Below are 22144 nucleotides of genomic sequence, written 5' to 3'. Positions count from 1 at the left end.
CACGCTTGTGCAACGGAACGTAATTGAAACATTTATAGTTAACATTGGCCGAGTAAGCATGCACTGTAATTTCAGAATTACGTAATTAGTAGAATAGGAACTAGTGGCACCATGTGTCACATTTGGGATGGTCAGGTTCGCTGACTTGGTTGACACATGTCATCGTATCCCAGTTGCGTAGATCTATGCTCATGATGTTGATCACTGGATGTCTTGTCCAGACCCGGTTATTTACAGACCGCCTCCATGCAGCTGGAATATTGCTGAGTGTGGCGTTAAACAACAAACCAACCAACCAACCAGCCCCTACTAGTGTGCCAGAAACGTGATTGTGTTTCAAGGAATGGATTCCCGAGCTAACGGGTTGCACACGCCTGGTAGATATCTCAGACCTGAGTCACTTCGGGCTTTGTTCCCAAGTCAGACCAACAGTAAACAATTGTTCCCAGCGAACTTAAAAATGACCTCACTCACCCTCTTATATATTTAAGGTCTCCGAACATATATATACGGTCCGCCGCAGAGAGATTCTATAAATTGATGTGCATTAAAGAAAATATAACCTCATACCTTTGCCGACGTGGGAGTACTGTCTGGGCTGTTTGTCACAACAGGATACAGATATAACTGGCACGGACCCTTATAATAGCACGATGCAGGTATCACTGTCACGGTCCCTTGTCACAGCAAGATGAAGATATACCTGTCACAGTCCCTTGTCACAGGAGGATGCAGGTATCAACGTCACAGTAACTTGTCACAGGAGGATGCAGGTATCACTGTCACAGTCACTTGTCACAGGAGGATGCAGGTATCACCGTCACAGTCACTTGTCACAGGAGGATGCAGGTATCACTGTCACAGTCACTTGTCACAGGAGGATGAAGGTATCACCGTCACAGTCACTTGTCACAGGAGGATGCAGGTATCACTGTCACAGTCACTTGTCACAGGAGGATGCAGGTATCACTGTCACACAATTCCCTTGTCGCAGGAGGATGCAGGTATCACTGTCACACAGTCCCTTGTCACAGCAGGATGCAGGTATCACTGTCACACAGCCCCTTTTCTCAGCAGGATGCAGGTATCACCGTCACAGTCCCTTGTCACAGCAGGGTGTCAGGTATCACTGTCACACAGTCCCTTGTCACAGCAGTGCACAGATATTCCGGGCACAGTCCCTTGTCACAGCAGGATGCAGGTATCACCGTCACAGTCACTTGTCACAGAAGGATGAAGATATACCTGTCACTGTTCCTTGTGACAGAAGGATGAAGATATACCTGTCACAGTCCCTTGCCACAGAAGGATGAAGATATACCTGTAACAGTCCCTTGCCACAGAAGGATGAAGATATACCTGTCACTGTTCCTTGTCACAGAAGGATGAAGATATACCTGTCACAGTCCCTTGCCACAGAAGGATGAAGATATACCTGTCACAGAAGGATGAAGATATACCTGTAACAGTCCCTTGTCACAGAAGGATGAAGATATACCTGTCACTGTTCCTTGTGACAGCAGAATGTAGCAATTAGTGGTAGCTTAGCTTAACACAAAAGGATGAAGTAAAACTATGCGGCACAGTGTTTATTATCCACACACTCCGTGCACATCGGTTGCCTTTTGTGCTCTGTGCTGTTTAACCCAATGTGAGAGGTTCCCCTGTATAGTCCTCTGATTCATTAACTTGTAGGGCTTCACAATTTAACCAGAGGCTTCTCACACGGTGTATTGCCATGGCAATCACCTCTAACAGTCTAGCACGTGCTAGGTACATGGGCAATAACGATAACATGTTTGTGACTTTCTCTCTGCAGTAGTGAAATAATTGAGCAGATGAAATAAGTAAGGCTGAACAGAGTTCAACGTCGCGTTCAGGATAATACAATTTTTACCCCAAAATCCCGAGAGGGAGAAAGGGTACAATGAGGTAATATATGTTAACGTCTAAGGGTATGGTCATTGCGGTGTCCTCTCACAGATAAAATAGTAATTTGCAGAAATTATTTTGTTTCATAGTCTTTGCTGCCGAGTTGCTTCTACCAAACACGTGCATACCATGCAGGCTCATTGCAACACTGCATTTGTTTGTTTGTTTATTGTTTGTTCGTTACTACCGTGCTTAACGTGACAAGCAAACACGGCAGAGCTGCATTCACTAAATCAAATCTCTTCATCGGCTTCCAGTTCACTTCCACATCAAGTTCAAGCTCCTGTCCCTCACCTTCCAATGTATATCCGGACAAGATTCAGTCTACATCCGCAACCTTCTTCAGATCTACCAGCCTGCTCGAACTCTCAGATCCCAGACCAAGTCTCTCCTTCTTATCCCCAATACAAACACTGTCCGCTATGGCCAGAGATCATTTGCATATGCCTCAGCTACTGAGTGGAATAATCTGCCCCAAGAACTCAAAGACTCTCAAACCATGTCATCTTTCAAATCCCTACTAAAGACTTTCCTCTTCCACCAAACTTTCCCTGACCGTTAATATTGACCAGACTGTGCGCTTTGACCATCCTTATGTTTGGAAATTGCGCCTTAGAAATGCACTTTTATTATTTTGTCAAAAGCGAATCGCTCATTGTACGATTCCAACCACATCATGAGCGAGTTTGTGAATCGTATTACATATACTCAACAAAATCAGAAACTTGACACTAACATTATTGTTGGGGAGAGGGGAGAGGAATTATTTTTATTATTCCGGTTGATGTAGGTTATTTTGACATGGTCTTCACGACCGACTTGAAACCTTTCATTTTAAAGCATCAAACATTACAATCACTTGCAGCGGGTCACATGATAACCAATCGCACGTACATTGGAATGCATGCACACACACACAGTCTAACAGGAACGCGCATCACACAGTTTCGTGTTGAGTATATCAAGTGGTTGTAAGTGGGAGCGCGTGAAGTATAAGGTCATAGGACATTTTTTGCAGAGAATACAAGTATTGTACTTTGTTCCCACTAAAATAAACTTTTGACTTGATTGGATTGATAATGTCTTTTGCAGACTACCGACAAAAATCCCATCGTAAAAGTATGTCCTGCGTTCATTAATATCTACATATTTTGATTTTGTTTGTTTGCTGTTTATGTGCAATTTTCCTCCCTCACTGCAATTACAAGTTTCTAAATGGACAACATCATTTGAGCGTAGAAAACACATTGATTTCTGAAGGATTCTCTCCGTTGATCCCTATTTCTTTCAGATACTCTTGGAGGAAAATTCGGGATATTGAATACCCTGACGGTATGGGACCGCAGAAATTGTGATTAAAGTGTTAACTCGTTACGCCAAAGACCCGGGTGGTTCGAGTCTCAAGTCGACTAATAACCGCACGGTTAATGTTTACGTTATGGATACCGATTACTCGCAATCGTGTAGTTTCCACGTTTTCCCATGTCAAGAAAATTTAATATTTAGTTCTAGTAAACTGCGGTTCACATACTGCAATTATGCAAATGAATTTGTACTTTGACAGCTGTGTTGCTGTATCATAAACCTCAACGCGTTTTGAGGAGTTAAACATTCTTCTTTATTCGGAGTGAGTGTTACACTGCGCCAAACTCACAATTCACATACAAAACTGGAGTTTTCTTCCTTTACATCATAAAAAACGGAAAAGTAACTAACTTAACCGAGCAAAACCCGTGTATTCTAGTACGAAAAACACATGACGGGTTTACATATCCGTCACAGTACAACTATGTTCTTGGAGTCTTCGTTTGATATATCTTTGTTCCCGAGGATAGTCCCGACTGCATTGACGTTGTGTACTGTGGTGCTTCAGCGGCCCATACGATGAACCATAAATAAACTATGACAATATTTGTGGTACGTGGCATAATGAATTTGAAGAAAAGCGACAAAACCCTTTCCACTTCCAAGAACAATCTTTGCCAAAGCAGACCGGTAAATACGAATCAGACTTCACAATGACCTTGTGTTTATGGAACACAATAAACAAATTATACCTATGCCTATTACAGTTACCAAGGTAAATGGTATATATTTCAATATGTAAATATCCCCCTTTCATAACATATTTGACACGTGAAGATCCGGGTTAGAATTGATCTTCAGTAACCCATGCTTGTCGTAAGAGGCGACAAACGGGATCGGTCAGGCTCGCTGACTTGGTTGACACACGTCATCGTATCCCACTTGCGTATATCGCTGCTCATGCTGTTGATCACTGGATTGTCTGGTCCAGACTCGATGTAGAGAGCGCCGCCATATGTCTGGAATATTGCTGAGTGCAGCGTTAAACAACAACCAACCAAATAATATCATATGATGCATATATACTGGTGTTTAGAGATATATGACACGTCACGGTACGACCTGGATTTATGATTTCACTCCCGTGGGGAACAATGAGCAGCCATTATGTCAACACCCCGTCTACCCGCACATCACGAGTTGATACCCAGTACGCAAGGCTGAATAAAATGTAGGTTAACAGACCACGAAACTGTGCATAGCCCCGAGAACACTGACCGTGGTAACACGTCAGGCTGATTGCTTGTGTTGGCCTTATTGCTGATAGCTGCTGAAAGTTGTTGAGGTGAGCTTTACGTTTTAATTTTCATAAGTATTTCATTTAACCTTTCATGCATTACTATCTTATACTTACTGACCTTCATCTCCTGATATTTTGTAAAAATGTATGTTCCACTTGGGGCATGAAAACAGACAATTATGCACACTAAGAAGATCCTGAATATACCAGCATTAGTTTAACAATGGTTCAATGCATTTACATTCCTGTGTAATCTGTGCAATTTGTCAGAAATAGTTTAAAACACACTCTTTCGAAACTTCAAAAACGAAACTGCGAACAATGTAAACAATCAGTCATTTGAATGCAGGTATAGGTTTCACTGACTAGACAATTTTAAATAGAACTTATTGAAAGCTAAATCTTTGACAACCATAGATGTGTCAATGATGTGTCCGAATGATATATTGTGTACATGATGCATATTTCAAAACACAAAATGCAACCTCTCCAGATGAAGTCAGTCTTTTCGTCAAGTTATATTTGTAGGAACTGTTCAAACATATTTGCTTCTCATAAAGCTTTAACTGAGCACACCTTACGCCGGATTTTATAACACATAAGCATTCATAATAATTTTGGTGAGGCCAATCTGTGTGTGGAAAAGATCAGTTGTACTCGTCTTTCAGCACGGAGCAAATGACATTCAGAGAGAAAAGTGTATAGTCAATCAACCTAGCAGAAGGTATCCAACTTTAATTGGCTCAATTAATAATGATACCTGGCGACCTAATTGAGTGTTGAATGTCTAAAATTTGTGTCAACTATTAACGATTTTTAAGTTTCTGACGAAAGCAACATTTTCACAAGGGAAAAAACGTGTTCCAAAAGTAAGGTTGGCGGACTATAGGTGTTTTCAGGATTCAGCGGAAGGGCGGGGACTGGGTTGGGTAAAGTAAAGCATGGGGTACGGGGTGGAGTTTGCATCCTCTACTGCAACAGAATAACAAACACGTCCTTTACGAGTGTTGGATCACTGAGAACATAGACTTATCATGGAGGTGACACGTATCTCGTCGCCACAAGCAGAACATGTAGTTAACAAACGACAAGTGGATCTAGCAGTTTCTGATGCACTCACACGCCGTCGCCTCATTGAATGTCATGTCCATCCTATTGTATGTATTCCATAACGACTGTCACCAAGGGTATTTGCACAGACGTTATGCAAACTACAGTGTTACTTGATGCCTCTCACGATCCCTGTACAATAATAAGGTCTCGCTACCGCTACTTGTACATCCGAGGACATCCACTGCAGGCCATGTCAGAAGGACATTTTGTCCTACCAATCAAGCTTGTTAGTTTGTTGTTTGACGCCACAATAGTGCAGCTATTGACGGCGGTCTGTAAATAATCGTGTCTGGACCAGACAATCCAGTGATCAACATCATGAGCATCGATCTACGCAGTTCAGTTACCATGGCATGTGTCAACCGATTCAGCGAGTCTCACCACCAAACCCCATTAGTCGGCGCTTACGAAAACAAAGGGTATAGTTAACGATAGTTATGCAAATAGTCAGTCAGAGTGATTGTCTATCTCTCGTTTCAACTACTGCCTCACAATGTCGACCATCAGCTATTCCAGACTGTTCTTATGTTCTGTTATCAAGTTTCGAATTCATATTCGTCAAAGCGTCGTGAGGAATTGAAATCGCGATCGCCAGTTTCAAACTTGTAAAGCTGCTCTCTGATGTCGACTTCATTTAGTTAGTGCAACTGGAATACGATGAAATGTGCCAGCCAAGTCAGCGAGCCTGACCACCCGGTCCCGTTAGTCGCCTCTTGCGACTAGCATGGGATGCTGAAGACCAATTCTAACCCGGATCTTCACGGGTCCAAGTAATTGTGATATATTACCGATGTGGGACAAGTTCAATATATTTCATCTACGAATACTCATAACACACCATAAGCTAATGCAGGTCAATAAAAGTCTTGCTGTTCTACATAAAAAGTGTGTATTTATTCCTGCTCACACGACTCCAATAGGTCGTAGTGACTAGCTGATGTGGGTGAGCACCACTACACTGATTTCACATATTAAGTAAATATATGATATTACAAATCCATGTTTTAATGTTGAGTCAATGTCCCGAAGGAAATAATTTTCAGTCTGATTTTCAGTCACGTTAACGGGGTTGTCCTGCATATACGTTTGTACTTGTTCCCACTGACAATGTCTTAGATAACCTGACTTTTATATATACTTTAGACTCACTTACAACACTCATTGTATGTTATGTATATATACACTTTCTCCACTAATTTGGGGGGACCAACAGCAAACGTTATGCAGCTGAACTGCACGAGGATCATGCATCAAATTGCTGAAAAGCATGTGCAAATATTGTGCATGTGAACAGCTGCGTTTTGGTGTAAAGTTTTGTAAAGAATTCGCCAATTTTCATCAATTACTGAACTCATGACAATAATCTTTTCCAACGTTACGAATTTCTTTGCAATACATCAGTTCGTGTGTAAACAGTACCTTTAAACAGTATGGCATATTTTGACAAATTTAGTTTAGAACAGTTGCCTGAAGTAAGTGGCTATATTTACACTAGTGAGTCTAAACTTTCGATGAGAAGTATATAATCACCACTACACTGAAAAGGAAAAGCTTTCCTCTGGGAACTCCATAATATATAATCCAAGTGAAGAATGCTTTCCCATATTCATCACAAATGTAATGCACAGAGGAATCCGCAGGAATCTGAGTACCCACAGTACATAGCATCTGGGAGAAAGGTGAGGTTTAGACCGTTTGTATTTCTACAGTAGAGGAAAATGAACAAAATGATCATCTTTGAAAGGCGGTAGTTTATTCTAATAAATATGAACACATTATCACTACTGATAAAACGCTAATTTTATATAAATATTCATTGATCGTTATTGGCAATGATTATAAACGTTGTATTTAACATGTTTAACTGCCTTGCCACCAGCATTGATGATACACAGACAAAACATGTCAGCTTTGTGCACCAGTAGCCCCCGAGAGAAACTTTATCCATGGTTTCATTTATGACTAAACACAGTTACATCTCTATTTGCAGAGATTCAGGTCCAGTTACAAACAATGGAGGCACCTGAACCTATTAAGACAAAAGGGGCGGTGGGGTAGCCTAGTGGTTAAGGCCTTCGCTCTTCACGCCGAGGACACGGGTTCTATTCCCCACATGGGCACCCCCGACGTGGTATTGCTGGAATATTGCTAAAAGCGGCGTAAAACTAAACCACTCACTCAGTATTAAGACAGTGTGAAATGTTGGACTTCCTCATGGGTTGCTGAAGACCTATACTACCCCGGATCTTCACGGGTCTCATTGATAACATACATCTGGAACATGGAATAGGACACGCAGGAGATGAAAGAAAATACCCACCTGACTAAGAATAAGTGGGCCTGTGAACCCCCATCCCTCATCCCAATCTTTTTCCCATTACTCCTAAAGTTTTATTGGGCAGTGGGGTAGATTAGTGGTTAAAGCGTCCGCTCGTCACGCCGAAGACCCTGTTCGATTCCCCACAAGAGTACACTGTGTGAAGCCCAATGTGAGTCCCCCGCCGTGATATTGCTGGAATATTGCTAACAGCGGCTTAATCCATACTCACTCACTCACTCACTCACTCACAAAGTTTCATGTTTTCGATCGAACATATTCTTTGTATGGAAACTATAAATGGGGCTATACACCTCCAGTTCCCAAACGTTGGTTGCTGGGGGTAACAACATTCAGCGACTTCGGCGGGTCCTCAAAATATCATGTGCTGGACATACGAAGGACATTTAAAAAATTAACGCATCAGTGACGAAACTTGCATTTACCTAGTCTACTTCAATGACTACATCAACATGACCATTTGATATAAACTTATGATATAAACAGTATCGTACAGTTGTCTCAGCTTCCAGTAAAACAAACTGAAATGATTTGCCACTTTATGTATTTATATATTATAAAAAATACTGTACACACGGCATTAAACCACACCCTGTAACGCATTTCACTCAGGTGCACACCTTCCAGCATGACGGACTCACGTGATCCCGAAAGTGACGTCGCGTCTGTGAAGGATGTTGAGATTAAAACTGAAGCTGATGACAACCTGGACTTCGAAGATAACTGCTGGACTTCTGCAATCACGCGTCTTCAGAATTCAGTCAATGGATTCTATGAGCAGCACAAGGTTAAAGTGGCCGCTGGTGTCAAGGGTCTGCTGTTTCTGCTTTACCTGGCCTACGTCGGTTATTGTATGTACCACAAGTAAGTTTTGGTTTGTTGCGTTCTTGTTTCCAAACACTTAACAATATTCCACCCAATAACAAAGGACCATAATGATCAGGTTCAAATGAATCAAACCGGTAGTGTATAAACACAAAGGTAGAGTTTTTAGGTGGATATTGTTGCTAATACATGAAAAGTACATTGAGATTTCCACAGAATTCTTGAATCAGTTGTTGATACAACACAGATTTGGAGACGAGGGGTCTATTCGCCTACTCGTTGGAACAGTATTTGCAGTTCTCTACCTTTTAAACGGAACAATCAAACGTTTCTGCAAGCTCCCAAGCCTTGAAAGATGCACATCCGTTTGGGGAGGGAGTAAAAAGGCTCTCTCAGTGCGACGATGGATCAGAAGGTATTAATATCAAATATATACATCTTCGCATAAAATAAGCACCACCCATTATTTTTACTAATTAATTTGACTCAAATGAAATTCTAAACTCTTTCCAAAAAAACAACATTTATAATTTGATAGAGCAAGCATTTAACATTTCAAAAACGAAAACATAATTGAAATTACCATGTATTTTAATTAGGATAATTGCCTGTATTTAAAACAGGTGTTTTTCTGTCCTAAAACAAGTTACCTTATTTTGAAAAGTGAAAGTAATAATATATTGTTGTGTGGCCTATAAATTCGTTATTTATTGTGAAGGGATGAAAGTTTGTAAACTAAGATTTAGGAAAAGTTACAGTCAAACTAAAAGAAAGGAAAATTTAATAATGCAGTAAAAGTTGCTTTACAAACAAAACAAACATATTCTAGCTGTAATTATCAGTGTCCGGCAAGGAGAAGTGTTTATTCATTACAATAAACTCAAAATCATAAAATATTTATTCCAAAATCTTATTAATGTGGCCTTTTTCAGTTTTTGTCAATTAGCAATCTGAATGGTTGGAAAAAGGTCTAAATCTTAGACATTCGGGTTCGTCCTGATTATGCATAATTAAAGCTTACTTGATGTGAAGATGTCATCTTGGTATATAACAGAATTGTTATTTTCAGTCAAAACTTAATTCAATTGTACAGTTTGAGCAGGAGAGGAATAGTTATTTTGGGTAAAAATTCAGTCCCATCACATTTTCATCAACTTATTCTTTCATAAAGAATAGAAAAGGTTATGGTATTTGTAATACTGTCAGTGGATAAAACTTGTTTAACTACAGGTTGATTAAATTGATGGCTATACCCTAACTTTTCTGTAGCGTCACATCTTATTTTCAAAATAGGGTGGTGCTTAATTAATGCACGGGTGTATATTTAAATATAACATATTTATTGATGCAAGAAATTACATTGGTCAACTTCTGTCCACAGGTTCAACACAGTCTGTTTCTAAGAACGTCTGCTTGTTTTCCAAGAATGTCTGCTTGTTTGTGAGACAAATAGTCGACCCTAATCGAGCAAACCTCTTGCACCCTTTTGAATGTCTGTAAAATCCAGCATCTTTAGCCATATCAGTTCACAGAAGTCCCTTTACTCTCAGCACACGCCATAACCCCAAGCTCTCACTCCGTTCATAGGAGCCTGTACCTACTGGTGAGTGGCGCTGTGGCTCTGTACATTGGCCTGGACGTGGTCAGGTACAACCCCCAAAATATCCAGTCACTACTGGGGGTGGGCGTCCTCGTGGTTTTTGGATTTGTCTTCTCTACCAGTCCGGCCAAGGTAAGTAGTAACGATCTACAACATGGTGTAGTTCCTACCATGTGTTCTTTAGCAATGGATGTGACATGAACGGAGCAATACTCTTCTTAAGGAGAAGAAACGAAGATAGGGATTGAATTACATATAATTTGCCTTTAAGAGCACCTGCTCTTATATCTACTCCAATGTTAATTAATGTGAATGTTATTAACGGATGTGACCACCTGGAGCCAGACAACTGCTCCACACCACGTGGAAACGCCCTTGATCCGGGTTCTTCTTTGGAATCTGTTGCGCTCATGTTCGAACGTTTCAAAGATCTGGCTGATATTCAATGGGGTTGTGGCAGAGCTACATGTTACTCTTTCCATGAGCATACCTTCAAACAAGCCTATTTCAAGACTGTACAGAAGACACATCGATTTGTTCCTTGATGCCTCTGTTGAAAATTAGATTCGCCCAGATGACTAAGTCCTATAAATATTTGGTAATGGTGGAAATCTTGATTCATGTTACTCAACAACACAGCTCAATCAGTTAGCGTCTTGTGCAAGTCAGCGTTGTGCATAATGGCGGCATACGTGGTCGTTTGCTTTGACCAATTTATTACAATAAACTCAAAATGACATTGAGTTAGGAAGACGATAAGCAACTGTCCTTGTAAGATCCCAAACCATATCATGCCTACTACTTGATATTTGTTGGCTGGTTACACTGTCTCATCTTAAACGGTGGTAGATGGGAGATGAAACTGTGGTTGCATACTTATTGCGTTGCTTTTAGGTCCCCCGAGTTTATATTTCCAACTCGCAAGCACCATTTAAACAAATTATGTCCTCCGCTTTTCCCTATTTTGACTATTTGCTCCCTTGTTATTCTCGAGGGTGGACAATAGACGTGCCTGGGCAGTCACCATTACGCAGACTAGTAATTGTTTATAGTGGTTCATAAACACTTGCTGGAGATGCAGTGGTAATCATACGATCAGCTCTGCTTCATGCAGAGATTTCCCAGATGTATGGAAAACGTTTTGATGATACCATTTGCAAACCTATTTGAATGTAACAATTCTAAACATATAATGACCAGTTCCCTCTACATCAACCCATGCTTTATTCTGTAACTACAATCGCCTCAGAGGGACAAAACATATTTTTAGTTAACAAAGTCAATGTAAACTTTTCAGGTGAACTGGCACCCGGTGTTCTGGGGCATTGCGGTGCAGTTTGTGTTTGCCTTGCTAATTCTGCGGACGTCTTGGGGTTATGGGGTGTTTGAGTGGATTGGAGAACGCGTAGAGGAATTTATAGATCACGCTGACGCTGGAGCACAGTTTGTGTTCGGGAAGTCCTTCGAGGAACACAGGATAGCTTTTGCTGTGAGTAGACTAATCGCACCTTTGCATCACTATACTATATTCTGTAACGTCAAGGTCCATACACTGCATACATTAAACCTGTAGGATATACACAGTATGTACTAATGCAGGCCACAGTCTCCATTGTCGAAATAGGAGAGTTTCAAAAGAATGTTGGTGGATAAATTATTTCCAATGATGAAAAAAGAGAAATAGTCAGAAATAGTTACAAATAGTGTTCCGCAATGCTTCTCGACTAATAGGATCTGATGGTCAGAGGCTCGCTGACTTGGTCTATGCTTTTCATTGTATCCAAACTGCGAATTGTTCATGATGGTAATCATTCGATTGTCTGGTTGAGAACAGATTACTATACAGACCGCCGTGAAATATGTGTTGATATTTCATGTGATACTGCCGTTTAACTCCATATTGTTGTTGTAGGTGATGCCAGGGGTGTTGTTCTTCAACGCCATGATAAACGTGTTGTACCACATAGGAGTACTCCAGCTGGTCATGAAGAAACTGGGATCGGTCCTGTCCTTCTGTCTAGACTGTGGGCCAATCGAGTCTGTGGTGTCCTCTGCGAATATCTTCATAGGGCTGGTAGGGGAAATGCATTACTTCTTACGTGTATAGTTTACAGGCAGTCAGTCATAGAACCAAACCAAATCTACTATTTGGCGACCCATGCTAATTGTTTTGAATCCCAGGTGAGCGTTCATTCCAATTTCGTTTAAAACAAACGTATGTCGAAAGTTTTCAGCTTGTAAGAATCGCATGTAAATTTGCTATACATTAATCGCTCAAGCTTTTATGCAAATGGAGTACTGTTTTAAAAGTCGTAAAAAACCCTCTCACTTTATGTGTACACATGAGAATTAATTAAGCACCACCTGAATTGCTGGTCTGTGGGTAGACGTCCGATCCGACGACCACGCCTGGCGTGGTGCAGGCTCCGAGAAACCCGCTTAAGAAGACCTGGCGTGGGGTCTGACGTTGAAGCAAGCATATCCTCTGGAGACGATACATGCAGCTGAATCCTTTGGTGGCGGCTCAGTGATGCTGTGTGCTGAAATTTGGATCTCATTGTTACCTGGCACACCGAATGGACACCTTGAAGCACAGGCTACTGTCCCCATGCGACATTTTCACAACTTTCCAGTCGTCCATTATTACTGGATGAAAACGTTCTCGAGCCGTCATCGGATATTTCTAGAACAAACGCCATCGAAACATTGCCATGGTCCCCTAGCAACCCTGATATGAACCTCATCGAACATTTTATCCTGGACGCCAACATCAAGCAAGAGATCCCCCTTTTCAAAATCTGCGGGAACTGATGCTGGCTGTCCATGAGGAGTAAAGGTTTCTGATGCTGAGAATTCAATGCTTGATTATGAAGAATGGACCTGAAGATGTTCTCCGTGCAAGGGGTGGCTACACCAGCTATTGAAGTGGTCGCCAGTGATGGGTCATACAATCACAACAATAATTATAACTTTAGTGAGTGAGTGAGTGAGTATGGTTTTACGCCGCTTTTAGCAATATTCCAGTAATATCTCGACGGGGGACACCAGAAATGGACTTGACACAATGTACCCATGTGGGAAATCGAACCCGGGTCTTCGGTGTGACGAGCGATCGCTTTAACCATTAGGCTACCCAAACGCCCCCTATAATTTTAGAACTGTGTGACAATCAGATTGGTGGCGCAGTCATGGTGACCTTGCCCTCCCTCACTGTTAAGATCCACAATTTTGTGTACTCGTCTCCGAGTGGAAGGGAATTGTTACCAAATTTTACATTCAGTCTTAATCAGGGTAAAATATGTTACAGTTACCATTTTGCGGAATTTTCTCTTCAAAAGACATCCATTAATATGTAGCGTTTCTGTATTTATCATATAATAAAGGTAGGTGGTGTTTCATTAATGGTCATGTGCATATTTTCTGGTTCAAGTTTAATGTTCACAATGCAGTATATATATATATATATATATGTATGTGTGTGTGTGTGTGTGTGTGTGTGTGTGTGTAGCACAAAACGTGTGATTCATAGCATATATTTCTTTCAGTGTAAAAGCGTCCATCTATGGCACGACTATTCTCCTTAACAACTTAATCTGAAGTACTGTATTAATATTTACGTAAACCCAGGGAAAAGGAACAAAAGAGCATTTCATGCTCTGAAGGAGGTTGAAATCATGAATAGTATCCTGTCTAGTACTCCAAGGGACATATTCATGCCTCACTTTGACATTTCACGTCTTTGTATTCTAACTGTACCTTTTAGGCTGAAGTGCCTCTCTTGGTCCGACCATATTTGAAGCATCTAACGGAATCAGAACTTCACGCCATCATGACGTGTGGTTTCGCCAGCGTCAGTGGTGGGATCTTAGGATCATACATCGCACTCGGAGTGAGTATCAGTTTATCTCACGAAAAACACTTTTATTTGTCTTCGATAGTATGTACCATATGACATGTCTTTTCTTTCCATATCAGAATTTGTGAAAGATAGTATGTCCACTTTGCAATTCCGTGTTTTGACTTCTCGTAGACCTATTTATTCACATAGATACTTGACTTTCCTTTGCATGTATTTATTTCGAAGTCTACCCATGACATAGGATACATTCTTCTTTTGTGAAAACCCTGAATCATCACTTCGTGATATTCGCTGCCATTTAGCATGAGTATTCCTGAGTGCGGCGCTATGCAACAAACCAACCAGCTTAGTGATAGTGATTCGTGAACTTATTTTGATACAATTAAACTCGGAAAATGGACTAAGAAGGGATTACCTTATGAATAGGCAAAACATTTTGTAGCTTGTATTAAATTGAATCTAGTTGCTACATTTGTTTACTAGAGACACCAGTGAATGAGGAAAGCGATAAATGTCGCAAGACTAAAAATATTTGTCTTGTAAATGCACGTCTGCTTCATGTAGGTTCCCGCCAACCATCTGTTGTCCGCTGCCGTGATGTCTGCACCAGCTTCTCTCGCCATCACCAAACTCATGTGTCCAGAAACCAAGAAGTCCTACTTCAGAGATGGAGTGAAAATGGATCTAGGGCTAGAGTGAGTCTATATGTTGACTGATATGGACTTCGTAGTTAGGACTTGAGTGAATGAGACACCTGGAACCTGATTGAGTTGGTTGGAAGATAGAGACAGCTGGCAAGTACTTGAGTGGTAGAGACACCTGAAAGTTCATTGAGTTGGTTGTATGATAGAGATAGTTGGGACAGAGTGAGTTGATTGAGTCATTTAGTTAACAGGGACATGGGTGATATGGCTAAATGATTGAGACACCTGAAACCTGATTAAGTTGGTTGAGTGAATGAGACAGTTGATACCTGAGTGAGTTGCTTGTGTGATAGAGATATTTTAGACAGGGTGAGTTGATTGAGGTAATTGGGACATGGGTAATATGGCTAAATAATTGAGGCAGTTGATACCTGAGTGAGCTGCTAGAGTGATAGAGACATTTGGGACAGTTGATTGAGTCGTTGAGATAATTGGGACATGGGTAATATGGCTAAATCTTTGAGACAGTTGATACCTGAGTGAGTTGCTTGAGTGACAGAGACATTTGGGACAGAGTGAGTTGATCGAGATAATTAGGATATGGCTAATATGGCTAAATGATTGAGACAGTCGATACCTGAGTGAATTGGTTGAGTAATTGGGACGTGAATGCTTTGGTGTCAGTCGGATGAGCGAGGACATTCAAAAAATTAAGAGTTTGTGGTGCAAAGTGAGATGGCAATGGACAAAACCGCCTTAGTTATTGAATGCATAACTGCCATCCTTGTCAGACTGTTACTGCCCTCATCAGCTGGGCGACTCGTTGAAGGCAGCATTGTATGACCACCTCGTATTCGTTTCACAACACGTCGCTCAGTAAAGGAGATCTGGCTAAAAATAGTTTGGTCAAGTTTGCGTTCGTGCACACAGATAACATTACCGGTTTATGTTTGTTTTGTTTGTGATGTTAGGACAATATTTCTTGTTTGTAATTCACTTAACGCACGTCATATTTGCAGAATATACTTTACACGGCTCTCATAAACTAGCCTCACAATCCCTTGTGCATTCGATCCCATTCACTGACCCTGTGTTTGATGCTCTTTTGAATGTGAGATTTGCCAGTTATATGTACATAAATATAAACAGAGCTGCTTGACATGCTCTTATATACCCACACTTAAAGCTTAACTGAATATCTGGGAGAGCTGTCCTCATTCAGATTGTCCATGCCATCGTTTTACTATAATTTCCCCACGTCTTCACAATGGAAAGTAGGGGCTGTGGGGTAGCCTTGTGGTTAAAGCGTTCGCTCGCCACGCCGAAGACCCGGGTTTGATTCCCCACATGGGTACAATATGTGAAACCCATTTCTGGTGTCCCCCAATATTGCTAGAATTTTGCTAAAATCGGCGTAAAACCATACTCACTCACCCAATGGAAAAGCATATTTGTCTGTCGCCTTGCCCTAATTTGCTCCCTGCAAGCATTGCTACAGCCGATGGCATACCTAGACTGCGAGGTACACTGAGGTACACTGGTACACTAATACATGTATAGAGCGTTCATAGAACTTCAAATGTACTGGTTTTAAAGCCTTTGCTCCATCTGCAGCCTTTGATGATCACCTGGTTCTTGAAATGATACCATCTCTCATCTATGTATTCACCCCTACCACTTACGTTTATTTACAAATATATGCGACAAAATACATCTGTCTTACTCTGATAAAATCAGAGTCGTTTGTGCAAGGGGTATATGTTTATAATGCAACTGGTGGGTGGACAGATATACCGCTCTCACAAATGCTTCGATAATCATCCATTCATATTTCCATCACTATTTTGCCTTTACACACAATAAAGTCTGTTGCTGTAGATAATCAAGATAGAACGGAATTAAAATTGGTCTTCAGTAGCCCACACTTGTCATACGAGGTGACTAACGGGATCGGCTAGTCACCCGGATGTCGCGTGTCATCCCATCTCAATTGATGGTCGTGATCTTTATCACTGGATTGTCTGGTCCAGATTCGAGTATATACAGACCGTGGCCATTAGCTGGAATACACTACGGTGTTAAACAAACAAACAATTTGATAGTGATTCATAAACGAATGGGGCGGTGGGGGAGCCTAGTGGTTAAAGCGTCAGCTCGTCACGCCGAAGACCCGGGCTCGATTCCTCACGTGGGTACAATGTGTGAAACCCATTTCCGATGTCTCCCGCCGTGATATTACTGGAATATTGCTAAAAGCGGCGTAAAACCATACCCACTCACTCATAAACAAATGGTGTTTTTTCTAATTATGATATACTCGGAATCGTACATAGGATTCTGTTTTTTAACAATTAAAGACTTTTTTGTTTATTAACATCGACATTAAAAAGTGAAAACTTGCCTTCCAGGCAACATCGCAACGTCCTCTCTGCACTGTCAGCCGGCGCCGTCGAGTCCGTCAAAATCATCGCCAACATCATCGCAAGCATGATTGCCTTCGTCGCTGTGCTGGAGTTCGTTGACCAGACCCTGGAGTGGTTCGGAAACCAGGCTGGAGTCCATGGCTTCACGTTTGGGGTGAATATATATTTAACACGTACCATTAAAAAAAAAGTAGGGGATATTCCATTTTTCGAGCATACCACTAGCCAATGCCAATGCATATGAGAAAAAGTAATATATATCCATACAGATGAAACATTTCCAAAGGAATGGAATAAATTGTCATATTTTCCCTGAATTTCTCTTCATCATCATCTGTTTCCTCCTTGGTTTCATCATTTGCATTTTATCAGTCTTGTAAATCCAATATACCCTTCTTTTTAATGGTATAGTTGAACGATTTGTATTCATAAAAAGACATAGCTTTGCATAATCTTTATTTACATGTGACTTTGTTCTACTATCCGATATAATCATAGGCCCCTGCGGGTCGAAAACCGGACTATACGCAGACATCAAGGAAAATGTTGCATTTAAGGTTTCACGGGTATCAAAACCTTTTGTCCATATTCCGATGGGTGTAGGAAGCATATACTTACGCTTTCCGTGGGGATGTATTTGGGTTTTTTGTAAATCGCCAAAGACTGAGTTGCTTTGCCGGAAGTATACAGAACTAGGTCGTCAGCGCCGGACTTTATTTCTTCCGGCGATCTGATTGGCCACATAAAGAGGCGGTTGTGTCTTTGATGTCTCCGACCTCGACGTCCAAACCGGCCACCACGTTTGCTTGCAATGACAATGTCATCAGCGTTTGAATCATCATGATTTGTCATTAGTTCTGCACACTGGTGAAACACCTTCAGTTCTTGGGTCAATGTTGGTTTTGAGCATTTGTACAATAGATACTACTGTGACATTTTTAATGATGAAGGAAAAGGTTTTCTCGCTTGTGAAATTACTCAACAATATGGATTACATTTCAGCTTTATAAATAATATCATTTCAGCTAGTTTGTTCCTATGCATTCTACCCCATCACCTACATGATGGGCCTGGCCAGCCAAGATTGTGGGAAGATGGGGGAACTGTTGGGTATGAAGATTTTTGGCACCAGTACCATCAGTTTCGCTGAACTCGGGATACTGAGAGGCAACCGTCTCCAGCTTCTTGACTATGTGGGCACACATAACGATACTTGGCACTGGCAGGGTGGCGATGTCATACTCGAGGCGACCAATCAGACGCTCCTTGGTGGCGTCTTGGAAGTTAGTAAAATGTTTGTGTGTGTATGTGTGAAGAGAGAGAGAGAGAGAGAGAGAGAGAGAGAGAGAGAGAGAGAGAGAGAGAGAGAGAGAGAGAGAGAGAGAGAGAGAGAGAGAGAGAGAGAGAGAGAGAGAGAGAGAGAGAGAGAGAGAGAGAGAGATCTGTCATATGTTGTCAGTGTGTACGTTTCTAGACAACCAGTTGCCACTCTTCCAGTTTGCGGAAGTCACGGTGGCTGAGTGGGTTAGATCGCTCATATTGTATTCGGACAACTAGGTGCCTGAGTCGGAGAGTGCACTAGAACCCGTATTTTACTGGGAGTACGTAATCCAACATATAACACGTTTCATATACGAACACATGTTCTCAGATAGTGTCGCACTCTTGCCGTTTAGGATATGCGAACATCTCAATCCTCTCGAGTGCCCATGGATTTGCTAGTTTTGTTGAATCAAAGTGAAATCAAATGATAGCCCGGTTCCGATATTGGCATTAAAATAAGGTATGGAACATGTTTCTTATCCATTTCTGGATAAGTTTAGTTCCTTTTATGGATGAACTGTCATGGGTGAATTGCAAGCTTGATCTCCCTTGGCTGTAATAACTGGTTGTTGTGAAAAGAGTAAGAGCTCCACTTATGGGTGAACTGTCATGCGTGAATTGTCAGCTTGATCTTCATTAACTGTAATAACTGGTTTTTGTTCCATTTATGGATGAAGTGTCAGTCTGGAACTTTTGACGGCTAACACTTTCTGTTAAAGTATCTTTTGAAAAAAAGATAACTTTTTTAAAAGTATTTTTGAAAAAGATAACTTTCTCTCCAGGAGCGAACTGAAGTTATAGCCACCTACGCTCTCTGTGGGTTCTCCACCGTCACCGCTATTGGTATTACATTGGGGACACTGGTTCCTATGGCACCAGAAAGGAAACAGGATATCGTAAGACTCGTCATTCGAGCTCTTATCGCTGGAAACCTAGCCTCGTTCATGACCGGCTCAATTGCAGGTTTGTATGGTAATCTTTTTCACAAACCAAAACGACTTTAGAACTTTCTTTATTTATATACATACATAGATACAACGTGTACACGTTGCTATATAATTGCAGTACTTTTGAAAAAATCGTTAACGTCCATCTGATTGTTTAGGCCAGGGCATAACGATTCGTACAAACAACACATCTGTAACATTTGTATGTTTGTTAGCAATGTGCCAGTTATATGGGAACCGATGACATGTGTCAACCAAGTCAGCCTGACCACCCGATCCCGTTAGTCGCCTCTTACGACAAGCATGGGTTACTGAAGATCAATTCTAACCCAGATCTTTACGCGCAGCTTCTTAAGTGGGTTGAGGTGAGGTGAAATTGGGTTTAACGTCGTGCTTGAGAATATTTCGCTCATATGACAACGTGCATGCGTGTGTATATGTATGTGCCGCTGCTTGTACTAGCCCAGACTTAAACTGGTTTTATAGTGCTAGACAACTGAGATACCATGCCGCAGTGAAGCATGAATACCCCACTTAGACACATTATACTGACTCCAAGCCGACCAGTCCTTGTTGTACCCATTAATGCCGAGCGCCAGGCAGGGACCAACAGCTTCTTAAATAGTTATGACATTAAGAGAAATGTGTTGCTCATGGTGTCATTTTGCTGCTTTGATAATGTAAACACGTTTTTCAGTAACATATCTTTAATTTGACCATCATTTTCGATCCAGGTTTGATGTACACCGGGCAGAATCAGCAGTGACCTTTGATGCAATGACCATCCATCCTTTTCCTCTCTCATTCACTATGCTCACTTTAACGGTAACGTCATTCTTGGCAGTCTAGGGTGTTTTCGTTTATGGGCGAGTGGTATCTTGTTACGGCGTTGTCATATCATTGTGCGTCAATATTTGTTGTTTAACGACGCACTCCAGGACTTTGACCAGACAACCCATTGACTGCCAAACTACAATTTATTATGACAGGTTATATGCTTTTTTATGTATGTTCAAATAAGAAACTGCCGGCTACAAGAAGGAATGTACACATGTTTGATGGTGCTTAGAATGGTTATTCCATGGTGATGTATTTAAAAGGTACCAATCTTGTGTTTTGAACCTTAAGATTGGTTTCGGCGAATATTTTCACCCTTGTAAACGATTGTTGTTTTAGTCTTCTGTATACTTACTTTTGCTATCATCAATATTAAAAATAATAATAATAATAATAGTCCACTTATATAGCGCCATTCCAGGATGAATATCTTGCTCACAGCGCTAAGAAGGAAAAGGAGTGTTCAGGCAAATGCTTGACGGAACAAGTCAGTCTTGAGAGATGTCCGGAAGGAAGAATAGGTTGCAGAAGTTCGTAATTCTTGAGGCAGAATGTTCCACTGATAAGCTGCTGAATGGGAAAACGCCCGTTGTCCGTAACTGCACAGTTTGACCTTGCACTTTTGAAATAAAGTATTTTTTAATTAATAATAATACTTTATTTCAAAAGTGCAAGGTCACCATTTTTATATTAATTATATTTTTATATAATATCTATAAGTATCGATACTAACAAACTGGTGGTGCGTTGCGTGCCTCAAGCAAGCGCTCATCCCGTGCAGTTTGAAACGCTTTGTAACTCATGCAAAATGGTGGCGCGATGACGAGCCGATCAATGTTTTCCTGTTGATGACGTCTCTGAAGACTGAGTGAGTATAGTTTTACGCCGCTTTTAGCAATATTCCAGCAATATCACGGCGGGGGACACCAGAAATGGGCTTCACACATTGTACCCATGTGGAGAATCGAACTGGGCCTTCGGCGTGACGAGCGAACGCTTTAACCACTAGGCTACCCCACCGCCCCCTATGAAGATCTTAAATTGATTGAGGATGCTGGGATGAAAGTTGCCTTTGCCCACTTTCCTGCTTATCCAGTCATGAAGTTTTTGTTCCACTGACAAACTCAAATTTTCGTGGTTTGAAAACGAAGCCACCGGAGACTGGTGCAACGGTGAGGGGCTGAAGTTGTTGTAAGGCGAATCACTGTACATTGCTAGCAAGCGACTGGGTGTTTGCAACGCTCCCCAAATCCAGATGGTTCCCATGAGTACTTAAGTCGACATTTTGTTATCTCCAGAACTGAGTGAGTGAGTATGATTTAACACCGCTTTTAGCAATATTTCAGCAATATCACCAGAAATGGGCGTCACACATTGTAGGGGATGAAGCACGTGGCCACCCGTGAGGAAACGGATCGTCTAAGACAGCGAAAATCGAAGAAGGCCAATGACCATGATGACTGAGTCCTTATTCGCTTCGCAAGATGACCGATGCCGAAGTACTGCTCGACTTCTGATCAAGCACGTGGCCACCTAGAAAAAAAGGATCGTCCAAGACATGGAAGACCGAGGAAGACCAATGACCATGATGACTGCGTCCTTATACTGCTCCGGCAATGGAGGGTTAGTGCCTGAGTCTTGATCAGTAATATTAGAAAGAGGCTGCGGGCTGATGCTCTGTTCAAGGCTCATCGTCCG

General features: G+C 41.4%; 1 protein-coding gene across 1 annotated transcript; it reads left to right on the top strand.

Moving 5' to 3' along the window:
• Nucleotides 1-4401: 4401 nt before the first annotated feature.
• On the top strand, nt 4402-20654 carry LOC124264899 (solute carrier family 28 member 3-like). Its single transcript, XM_046699681.1, has 12 exons — nt 4402-4582; nt 8601-8852; nt 9061-9228; nt 10401-10545; nt 11711-11902; nt 12326-12487; nt 14177-14302; nt 14837-14967; nt 17325-17493; nt 18365-18622; nt 19445-19625; nt 20344-20654. Exons 2-12 carry the CDS (start codon nt 8617-8619, stop codon nt 20373-20375), a joined length of 1800 nt encoding a protein of 599 aa, XP_046555637.1. The 5' UTR covers nt 4402-4582; nt 8601-8616; the 3' UTR covers nt 20376-20654.
• The last annotated feature ends 1490 nt before the right edge of the window (nt 20655-22144 follow it).

The sequence above is a fragment of the Haliotis rubra genome, unplaced genomic scaffold (assembly GCF_003918875.1).
Source record: "Haliotis rubra isolate DU_JTF1 unplaced genomic scaffold, ASM391887v1 Scf95, whole genome shotgun sequence".
NCBI lineage: Eukaryota > Metazoa > Mollusca > Gastropoda > Lepetellida > Haliotidae > Haliotis > Haliotis rubra.
Note: the sequence above shows the minus strand (reverse complement) of the source record. Positions and strands in the feature narration are given on the sequence as shown.